Raw genomic sequence first — 12,010 nt, 5'->3', positions numbered from 1 at the left:
CAAGCCACTAAAAGCGACCCTCTAAAGAAAGGGTTTCCAATTAAGCATATGGCAAGAGTGGTATTTTTTCAACAAAATCTTTGCTAACAGCTCGATCTATTTTATACAAAAACATATGGAAGCTTCCACTCACGCCTCATTGCTATTGACAGACTTCAAATTCGATGCCCTTGCCTATCCCCTTAATAGTGCTCACCTGTCAAGAATTCAATTAGTCTCTTCATCATCTTTTGTTCCACTGCAACTATATCGAAGATATTTGGGCTTAGATTTTTTGTGCCTTTGGTTGGTCCACTGTGGCTCCACAATCTGTTATGATCGGCTCAGAATATCTTTTATCGAACACCCCTTCAAAGCCACGAAAGATGTTCGGTCCAATATCAATCGTGCAGTGAGCGGAATGCAAGTCTTCAAAGACATGTCCAAGTCCTCAAAAGCTGTATTAGAAATTCATTTTCTTTTTTTTACAAAGGTATTGTAATTAAAGTGTGAGGTGGAGGAATCGAACCTCTAACCTCGAGGTTGATAGTAGAGCACTCTACCAATTGAGCTATGCTCATGTTGGCTTAGAAATGTTCATTTTCAATGTTCTCTTTGGTGTAAATGATTATTTTCCCTCAAAGGTTACACCTTTTGGATAGGGCAATTTTGCAATCCCTATGAATAGGGCCCTTTTAAATCCTTTTGAATCATGTCATTCATCAATGAAATCGTTTCTGATCAGAAAAAGAGCACCAATGATCTTCAGGTAATTACCAACTTTGAATGCCGATTTACCAGTAAATTATCATCCAAATGCGAACACTACTCCCATTTTTAAGTTAAGTAAATGCAAATTTTTAATAAAGTCATATAAAAAATACCTGAAGTATAGAACATGGTCATGTGCACGACAAACAATAAAGTCTGACATTGCATCATTAACTCTCAGTTTTCCAACAGATTTTCCAATTGTTCCACGATGCTGAAGATTGAAGGTGCTGGGTTTCATCCGCTTAACGTATCCTTTTTCACTAAGTGCCTGAGAGATATAATTTATACACGTTTACACAAATTGGGTTAAAAAAGTCCATGAGGGAAGATAATGTCATATAATAAATATCAAAGAACTTTACAACTAACCAAAAGCATCTCTTCATTTGGAATGACATCGATGTCTTCAAGTTGACCACTATCAGTGTCTTCTAAAATTGAACGCCTAGGGCTGGGAAACTTGTTTTTCAGCTCAATTGCTTCTTGTTCTATTAACTAGAATTTCAATAAAAGAGGTAGGATGAGAATCAACTCGCTCCATAATAAAAACCACAAGCGTATCATATGAATTGAAAGATGGAAGAGAGCTACAATGATGAGCAAGTAGTATGGATGGTAGATAGAGGCATTACAAGTCAGGAAGGGGAGGCGGTTGTTGGAAAATATTAAGATTAAAATCATCAGGGACCAAATTAGATGTTTAGCCTCTTGAGTCACACTGTCACCATAAATGTGTCCATAATATAACGTAACATTTCCCATCCTTTATTAATTGGAAGGTATATGAAAGTTATTGTATCCAGTTTTGCAACGATGCAAATGATGTTTGCCACTAAAAGAATATGCAATAAAATACCCTTTAGCTCCCTTTCGTTCGTTTCATTTAATCATTTAACTTTTTTCTCATAAACAGACCATTGTATAATTCTATTTAAGTATTTATAGAACCACAAAGAACAGAAAGGAAACTTGTACAGGAAAAGAAAATGGACAATAAGGTTATTGGTTAACAAGAAAAAAGCTTTCCCAAATGATACAAGTGCCTAAATAAAATAATTCACTGGCCTCAAACAAGAATTAAAAAACTGATAATAGCCAAAGCTCCCTAGATTCTTCTGCAGTGGAACACCAGGAAAGCATTAAAAAATACTGTAGTAGACTGCTCATTGCAAAACAAATAAGCATAAGAAACAACCTGAGTTTGCATTCATAACACACAATCCATGGGACAGATTAAGATAACCAGCTGGCATTACAACTGCTTCAAGTGAACTTATATACCACATCAGAAAAAGTAAAAGGAACTCCAAATGAACACCAATAGGAAATTAAAGTCTATATTAGGCGGCATACCTGCAGTATGTTCTTCCTGCTAGACAACAGCTCCTCTAATTTGGAAATATTCTCCATTAAGGATTTACTTTCATCAATAAACTTCTTCCTCTGAACAAGAGATCAAAATAACTCATTTGATGCAATTCAAAAAAGGCCACAGGAGACAATAACATGATTAGCATGACCACTTCAAACCTCGAGGTGTGTAAGTCTCCTAAGGTTAATGTCCAATATAGCTTCAGCTTGTTTTTCAGAAAGATTGAATTCTGCAGAAAGGAAAATAAGAAGCAGCAATAATTTCAGACTAATTTACATCACAAGGAGCCGGCAATCAAAATATTTATAAATACAATTTTGATCCAAAATAGGTCATAGAAAATAATAAATACAAGGGCTGTTTTCAAATATAGTGAAATGAATCAAAATATTTACAAATATAGCAAAAACTCACTGTCTATCAGTGGATAGACTACTATCATCTATCACTATAGATGATAGTAGACATAGATGATAGTAGTCTATCAGTGTATACCAGTGCATTTGAAAATACTTTCAATAATTTCGCCAATTAAAACAATTTCCCTAATGGTAAAGCAATTGGAAGCTCATAATTTGGTTGATGTGAAATACATTATCCTCATTGATTCATGATCTAGTTGAGCACATTTGTAATTGCTTGTAATTCTATCACTTGTTTTATCTAGTTAGTTGTTAGGAGTTGAATGGTTGACCCCTGTTATTAGTGAAAGCATAGAAAAAGGAGAATAACTTTTATGAGATGTATTTTGTATAGGACGTTGAATGCTAGTCCACAATCCTTTTCTTTTAGCAATCAGTGAATTCAGGTCATCATCTGCAACTTGTTATTACTTCACTAGGTAAGTAATTATTTCATTCGTTTTTTTTTCTTTTATGAAAAGAATAACTTCTATGAGATGTAATTTTGTATAGGAAGTTGAATGCTAGTCCACAATTCTTTTCTTTTAGCAATCAATGAATTCACGTCATCATCTGCAACTTTTTATTACTTCACTAGGTAAGTCATTAGTTTCATTTGTATTTTTTTTCTTTTATGAAAAGAATAACTTTCATTGAGGGAAAAAAAAATACATGGGCATACAAAAGATAAACCCACGAAAAAAGCTCTCTTTACAAGGGACTCCAACTAAACAAAATAATGCATGTAGAATAGTTACAAAAAGTCTTCGAAATCAAAGCCTGCATAGAAACGTGAAAACGAACGAGAGACCAAAATTCCAAAGGATCCCTATTGAAGAGTTTCTCGACCCTTCCTACATCAGTTGATCCCCCTCAAATTCTTGATCTTTTTTTTTTTCCTCGAGTGTAAACTAATAGGTTCCTTTTGAATATTGGTTTGTTTGAGCCCTATGATTCCAAGAGTTCAGCATTTTAGGAAGTCCTCTAGTAAGAAAGTCTTGAAATAGTTTATTGAGAGTCAATGTTGGTTTCTCCTATTATTACTACTTCAAAAGGCATCTTCTATTAGGCTCTCCCTAAATGGAATCTCGGTAGTTGGTCATCTCACAAAGTGACGTTCATAAATGGTATAAATCTTATTAGTTACGTAAGAATGAAGACGCATTTAATCATCTTAGTATCAAATTTGCTTCTACATTAAAAATGATCGGGGATAAAAAAAATATACATATAAAGAAGTTTTACGGGTAATATTCTCCATTACAGATATCATCCTTCCGTGTTTAAATATCGAATGATAATGGCTTCTTAGCCCTTCCATTTCCTTCCACTGTAAGTCCTTCCATGAAAAATGGTTGTGGCTTCTCAGCATCAAATTTACCTCTGTTTTACTTTATTTCTCTTATCTCGAAGGTCGTTGTATTTTTTAGCATTAGTCTCTTTTCATTGTTTCAGTGAAAAATTTTGTTACCGTTTAATAAAAATTAACGATAATCATGACTCATTAAAAAAAAAACACCAAGGGGCAATGCCACCTACCGAAAAAGCAATAATTGAAGAAATTTGAAGTTTCAAGAAACATACGAGTCCTCAGACTAGCAGATGCAATAGAATTGCTGGAAGCTTCCCTTATCAAATGAATAACTCCATCCAAATTATCAAGTCCGATAACAATACCCTACAAACAGAGCCATGATATCAAGTACTACAAGAAAACCGAGAGAAGAATAAAACCTCTGAAAGCAAAATAATGCTTTCTAACTGAGACAATTTCTCGTTAATATTTACTAAATGGTGACACTAAAAGAAAAAGGTTAATGGCACGAATATAATAGAAAGTTACGATTTCTTTGAATAAGAATCTATACATTAGAAAGAAACATAAAAGCAGAGGGATAAGGAGGGAAATAAAAGAAATTTAATTATTTGAAATATAAACCTAACGTTTGACATAAAATTAATAAAGGAAATACACTACAGATCTGACGAGACTTGCTCTCCAAAACATTCCAACAATTTTTCCACTTTATTTAAACTCAATAATTGAAATAATCAGCGTTATTTTAATCCTGTGATACAACAATCTTCACCAAAATTGCATATTGCACATAAACTAAGACCACATGTTTCGAGGTTCTTGCTGCATTTAAATTTAAACTTTTTTTTAAAAAAAAAAAAAGGGAACTTTCTTTATACAACAAAGAACAAGCTTCTGGGAAGCAAATTAACCAGCGAATCTTTGATTTTGGAATTCAGAGGGAGCCTTCCTCGACTCCAAATCATTATGAGAGAATAAGACATTATGCAAAGTCTTGCTTAATAACTGGATTGGTCTTGGGTTCCTTCCGCCATCCTACCCAATGAATTGTTAAGATTTGTTTTAGAATATTATGTATTCACGGATTCCCTCATTCCCATCACCTCTTGATTAATGGTTAGGTCTTAATTCTACAATGGAGCAATTAAAGAAAAAAAGACACCTTTAAGATATGTCCTCTGCATAACATACTACCTCGAAACCTGTGACAATACCCAGACAATGTCATCAGGTAAGTGTGAAACAGTAACAGACCTCTACGATGTGTCTTCTCTCTTGTGCCTGTGATAGCTTAAACCTTGCACGTCTCTCTACAACAGAACATCGAAAGTCCAAAAATGCCTGGAATTTACTCAAGTTAAGACAAAAAGGAAAATAAGTTATCTTCATCTCAACCACCATAAATTAAAGAAAAATATAGTTTGCTATTATTTATTATGATGCCAAAATCAAGCTAAACATGTACTCAATGACTAGCTCCCACTACAAATTACAGATAATAAATAATAGCTACCACAAGTCACCTATAGTTCCTGCATTTAGCTTGACATAAGATAAATTATATGGATAACACCTTTTATTACTAACAATTCAGAGGGCCAAAGTTTTCTTTTTATACTCGAATTTTTTTAGACTAAAAAAATGACAGAAATAAAAGAATTATGTGAAGCTTTACCTGCAACAATTCCTTCAGACCCATCAGTTTAGGTTGTCCATTAATGATACTGCACGCAAATTTAAAATTGCATTACATGCAAGGGAGTTTCAAAAGAGACGTTATAAGATATATATACATATATTGATAAGAAGCAGATATGTATATGCAATAGAAAGCCAAAAGGAACAACCTAATGGTAAGAGAAACCTTATATCCACATATTAGCATTAAAGAAGAGTGCATCATACAGAAGAAAAATTAAGGTTCAATTATGTGATTCGAGAAATTATCATTAATCTATGTCCCCGTAAACAACGTAGAAAAATAGACAAGAATTTCATTCAAATTTGTGACTAAAGAAGTCTCAATTTACAGAAGTTTACAAAAATCCCAATTTCAAACTTATTAGACAAAAAATTTCAGGGGAAAGAAGACTAATGAGCTTTAGATAGTAACAGAACTAAGTTTGGTTAGCTCTACAATAGGGTTAAAAGAATTATTATTGTAAGAGAATTTAGATAATATTTTATTAGCTCTACAAATGATTGTCGGAAAGCTTTATGTGGAATGAGGATTATTTTTTTCCCTGCTGTAACATTCAGCGATGCATAGGAGGTGATATTAGAATTTGTTGATGCATGGGAGGTGATATTAGAATTTGTTGAGCTCTTGAGAAATCTCCCATTGGTTGTTTTCTAGCATAAATCTCACGCCGAGTAAGTTTACATTTCCGTTGACTTGAGTTTCACTCAATAATCTCTCTATCCTGAACATTCATCAGCTTTTAGTTGGTTCATGTGGACAAAGTTCTCGTCATAATTGTGGTGGGAAAGGATTAGAACTTTTTGAAAAAAGAAAAGAATCTTCCTTGGGTTGACCCGTTTGAATGCTTCCATGTTTCATCTTGGACATATTTTTCTAGATTCCTTTTTTTTTTTGTGAAAACCACAACTTTCGTTGAGAAAAAAAATTAAAGAACACACGGGCATACAAAAGAACAAGCCCACAAAAACGGAACTTCCCTACAAGAAGGAGCTCCAACTATACAAAATAGTGTTTAACTGCCTACAGAGTAGTTATAAAATGCCTTCGAAATATAAGCCCACAAAGAAACAGCAAGGGACCAAATATCCCTAGGATCCCTCTCCACTCCCCTAAACACCCTACTATTCTGCTCAAAACCCATAAGATCACGCACACACCCCCGCCATCCATAAGATTTGGCCCTTCTCACCAAACAGAAAATTGAGAAGGAACTCAATGATCACAGCACTAGCATGACTAACAACCGTCCTACCAAATGTCTAGAAGAAAAGATCCCAAACACTACTCAAAAAATCACACCCCCAGAGAATACAGTCCAAGTCTTCTTCCACTTCCAACAAAGAAAACAACAAAAAGGCCCAATAAGTGAAGGTAATATCCTTGCAAGCTGATCCATCATATTAGCACAGCCATGAAGGACCCGCTAAGTAAAGAACCTCACCTTCTGAGGAATTTTCATCCTCCAAAGCACAGAAAAGATGAACACACCTAAGGGAGAAAGGTTAACCAAACATTATAAGAAAGACTTGCCCATGAACCCTTCTAAAGGACTAGGCACCAAAATCTAACATCCCTTCTCCCACTTCTAAAGAGGTGGGGATTAGGGCTCCAAAATCTAACATCCCTTCTCCCACTTCTAAAGGGGTGACTCTCGAGTAAAGAAAAAAGAGAAACCACCTCCGTTGCCTCCCAATTCGAAGGAAAAAGAACAAGAGCTCCCTGACCATATCAAAGGTTTATCTCCCACCCAACACACAAATGACCTACCTATTTTTCGAGATATTATGTTGACTTTTCTTCTTATGATATATGTTTTTCTGGTTCGTTTTCTATTTCTTTCGTATCTTTCATTAAGTTATGTTACATATTAAAAAAAGAAGAAGATAAAAAAAGAGATTTCATTTTAAATAGAAATCAAAGTTATTTATTCCTAGCAAGTTGAATAATATTTATTTTGCAAATAATTTGAATTGACAAATACTTTTGTATTCTTTTGTGCATCAAATCCTAGCTTTTTTTTGTACGAGCCCAGGCTGTTGCTGAATCATGACAAGAATCTGATGCTCTTAACTTAAAGAATTTGAGATAAGCATTAAACTGATTCAAATTTCAGAATGAAAACTACACAAATTTTTCATTAAGCAATCACATTAGATGGAGTAGTAATTGGCAAAGCAATTGAAGTAAATATCTTACAATGAGAAGACATTGAAAATTGAACTGTAAGGACAAACCACTCACCCCACCATATTGCAGCTAAAACTAGACTGAAGAGATGTAAGCCGAAATAGATTATTCTGAATAATTAATGGATCTGCTCCTCGCTTAAGCTGTAAAGAAGATTAAAGAACCTGTCAATCTAACTAGCATTGTCCACTCCCTTTATTATCTAGCACAATAAATATTCACATGACATAGCAATTGATAGAAGTCAACTTTTTCCTCTTAAACTTCCCTGCAATTTTTAAGATGCAAAGGCCTTTTTTAAACTTTTTGTTGGTGTAACAATTACAATGTAATTTGTGAGTGTCTAGGAGAGTAATCTCAACAATTGTTCAATTTTACAAAAGTTGGGTTGCCGAGAACTATATAGGAGTTTATCATTCTGAGTAGAAGTTGCAAGATAGTTTAATAGGTCATAATGATAAGAAAATTATAATATGCAACATCATTTTACCTCAATTACAATCCGCATTCCAGACCGATCACTCTCGTCCCTAATGTCACTTATACCATCCAGTGTCTGTTCATAAAAATAATGACATTTAAATATTAATCAAACAATAAATTAAACTAAAGTCAACAAGAGATGGTGGCATACATCATGACCAGGGAAATTTTAATTTCTACCACACAGTGGCTGACTTAGAAATTTAGTTGCTATCATTCTAAAAATGAAAGACCAAACTGGCTGGTGGTCTTCCAATGTTCATTCTTCTTCATCTCCTCCTTTAGGACCATTCTCTCAATAAGAAGGAGATCCTTTGGAAGAATCTTGTTCGTGCTTTTTTGTGGTCAGTTTGGATTGAAAGAAATGGACTTTTGGTTCAAAAGAAAAAACCTATCACGTCTTTTATAGTGATCTCTTCCTTGCTCCATCTTGGAGTAAATTGAATTCCCTATTTTCCTCTACATTATTTCTTCTCTTTTCTCCCATTGGAGATGTTTATTATAAATCCTTAGGATAGGAGCCTTTGTATGTGTTAAAAGTAAAAGCGTAGAGAAGAGAATAACACACAGTTACGTGGAAACCCTAGAACAGGGAGAAAAACTACGATATGGAGACTTTTATTATTATCTTTAAAATTGATAAACTGAATACACAGAGGCACACTGTATAAATAGGCAGTAGGAAACCTTAGGGGTCTACACAATTATATAAACGCCTCTAGGTTAATAACCCTATTTTCAACACTCCCCCCCCCCTCAAGTTGGAGCATAAATATCGACAAGGCCCAACTTGCTTACACAATAATCAAAACTTTGTTTCAATAACCCTTTTGTAAGTACATCAGCAACTTGTTGATTCGAAGGAATATAAGGGATACATATGTTTCCACTGTCCAACCTCTCCTTAATGAAATGTCTGTCTATCTCTACGTGTTTAGTTCTGTCGTGTTGAACTAGGTCATTCGCAATACTGATGGCAACTTTATTGTCACAAAACAATTTCATCGGAAGCTCATTATCTTGCTGGAGATCTGATAATACCTTCTTCAACCAAATTTCTTCACAAATCCCTAGACTCGTGGCCCTATACTCAACCTCAGCACTACTTCTAGCAACAACTCCTTGTTTCTTACTTCTCCAGGTGACTAGATTACCCCAGACAAACGTACAATACCCAGACGTCGATTTTCTATCAACCACAGACCCTATCCAGTCAGAGTCAGTGTAGGCTTCCACAGATCGTTTATCGGTCTTTCTGAACATTAGGCTTTTACCAGGAGTTCCTTTCAGATACCGAAGGATACGTTCAACCGCTGTCGTATGATCCTCACAAGGAGCTTGCATAAACTGACTCACAACACTTACTGCATAAGAAATATCTAGTCTTGTGTGAGACAAGTATATCAACTTCCCGACTAACCGCCGATACCTTTCTTTATTAACAGGAACTCTATCATTCTTATCACTGAGCTTCGCATTGTACTCTACTGGTGTGTCAACAAGTTTACAACCAATCATGCCTGTTTCTTTTAGTAAGTCCAGAGTATATTTTCGTTGAGAGACTGATATACCTTCTTTCGAGCAAGCCACTTCCATTCCCAGGAAGCATCTTAACTTCCCGAAGTCTTTAGTTTCAAACTCTTGGGCCATTTCTGTTTTGAGCCTCATGATCTCTGCATCATCATTCCCAGATAAAACAATGTCATCAACGTAGACAATAAGAATAGCTATCTTCCCTGATGTCAATCTTTTTATAAAAAGAGTGTGATCAGAACGTCCTTGAACATACCCCTGTGCTTTCACAGAAGTTGTGAACCTGTCAAACCAGGCCCTTGGACACTGTTTCAATTTGTATAGTGACTTCCTCAATCTACACACCTTGTTCTTGAATTGACTTTCGAACCCAGGAGGGGGACTCATATAGACTTCCTCCTCAAGTTCCCCATTCAAAAAAGCATTTTTAACATCAAGTTGGTGTAGAGGCCAATCTTTATTCACAGCAACTGACAAGAGCACTCGGATAGTGTTAAGTTTAGCCACGGGAGAAAAAGTTTCAAAATAATCTACTCCATAGGTTTGAGTAAAGCCTCTTGCAACAAATCTAGCCTTGTACCGGTCAATAGTCCCATCTGACTTGTATTTTATAGTAAACACACATTTACATCCAACTATCTTGTGTCCTTCGGGAAAAGCCACATGTTCCCAAGTTCCATTCTTCTCGAGAGCTCTTATTTCTTCCATAACAGCATACCGTCATTCTGGTTTTTTCATTGCAACACTTATGTCATTTGGAACCACCTCAGTGTCCAAACTAGTTGTGAATGCTTTGAACTCAGATGCCAGATTACTATACGTCATGTAACTATGCATAGGGTATTTAGTACATGAACGAGTTCCTTTCCTCAGAGCTATAGGAAGATCAAGCGATGCATCACGTTCTTTCACCTCTCCAGGCTCCTCACCATGATCGACTATCTGTGTATCAGAAACCTTCAATAGTATCCTCCACATCATCATTAGCATGAATCATTTCATTCTCTACAGTTTCCCTTTCTATCACTCTTTCAGTATTACTGCTTCCTTCTCCCTTGTCTTGTCTGCCTTCATCAGTCTCCTTACATACATCAACATCATTAATTTCAGGAATATACGTATTGGGTCAATCAATCCCGCCATTCCTCAACAACAGGAGCGTACCTAGACCTGATGGTGGGTCTGACTCCTGCACTGGAGCCGGCAGTTCTGGTTCGACAGGTTACACTACTTCCTTCCTGAGATTCTTCCTATAGTAAGTTTTCCAAAGAACTTGGTTGGTAGGAAGGACCAGACTATCATGTTCAGAACTAGGTTTAGACATGGTTTGAATGGAAGCTGACTCTAAGGGAATAGCATAAGATGACAAGTTAGTCTCTTCATTCATGTTCTCCCCTTGAAGATGACTAACAGGGAAAAATGACTAATTCTCGAGGAAGGTGACATCCATGGAGACATAATACTTACGAGATGACGGGTGATAGCATTTATATCCACATTGATGGAGTGGATATCCAACAAAGACACTTCTGAGCACGATGAGTAAATTTTGTGCAATTTGGACCATGGGAGTGAACAAAAGCAACACAACCAAAAACCCGAAGAGGAACATCATAGATCAATTGAGTAGTTGAAAAGGACTCTTTAAACAATTCTAAAGGAGTATGAAGATTAAGAATACAAGAAAGCATCCGATTAATGAAATGGGCAACAGTGAACTGCATCTCCCCATAGATATGACGAAAGAGTGGCAGATAACATAAGAGACCGGGCTACTTCAACTAGATGACAATTTTTACGCTCAGTTATTCCATTTTTTTGCGAAGTGTAAGCACACGAGCTCTAGTGGACAATACCCTTAGAAACAAGAAAATCCCTGAAGGATGCATTGAAAAACTCTCGCCCATTATCACTTCGTAAAATCCCAATCTTTGTTTTAAACTAAGTTTCGACAGTTGTATAAAATTGTTGAAAAATAGATGACACTTCAGATTTGTCAGTAAGGAAAATCCAGGGTAAAGCGGCCATGATCATCTATAAAAGTGACAAACCACCGTTTTCCAGTAGAAGTAGTAACTGATGAGGGACCCCATACATCACTGTGAACAAGGAAAAAAGGACTTGAGGGTTTGTAAGGCTGAGACGGGAAAGAAACACGATGATGTTTGGCACGAATACACACATCACAATTTAAAGAAGAAGTATTAACATTGCGAAATAAATGCGGAAATAAATACTTCATATATTGAAAATTAGGATGT

At 35.6% G+C, this 12,010-nt stretch overlaps 1 protein-coding gene across 1 annotated transcript in view; it reads right to left on the bottom strand.

The window, feature by feature from the left end:
* Positions 1 to 12,010, bottom strand: part of GYRA (DNA GYRASE A) — a 54,768-nt gene that overhangs the window by 24,649 nt on the left and 18,109 nt on the right. Inside the window, exons 11-19 of the mRNA XM_039029191.2 lie at positions 8,224 to 8,289; positions 7,788 to 7,876; positions 5,520 to 5,568; positions 5,099 to 5,185; positions 4,111 to 4,204; positions 2,284 to 2,354; positions 2,107 to 2,196; positions 1,123 to 1,248; positions 864 to 1,021 (exon numbers count right to left, since the gene is read on the bottom strand). Of these exons, the coding sequence (XP_038885119.1) occupies positions 864 to 1,021; positions 1,123 to 1,248; positions 2,107 to 2,196; positions 2,284 to 2,354; positions 4,111 to 4,204; positions 5,099 to 5,185; positions 5,520 to 5,568; positions 7,788 to 7,876; positions 8,224 to 8,289 (830 nt within the window). The remainder of the gene's footprint in view (positions 1 to 863; positions 1,022 to 1,122; positions 1,249 to 2,106; positions 2,197 to 2,283; positions 2,355 to 4,110; positions 4,205 to 5,098; positions 5,186 to 5,519; positions 5,569 to 7,787; positions 7,877 to 8,223; positions 8,290 to 12,010) is intronic.

Source organism: Benincasa hispida, chromosome 4 (assembly GCF_027475165.1).
Source record: "Benincasa hispida cultivar pf3 chromosome 4, pf3_genome.v1.1, whole genome shotgun sequence".
NCBI lineage: Eukaryota > Viridiplantae > Streptophyta > Magnoliopsida > Cucurbitales > Cucurbitaceae > Benincasa > Benincasa hispida.
This window is presented reverse-complemented; position numbering and strand designations above follow the sequence as displayed.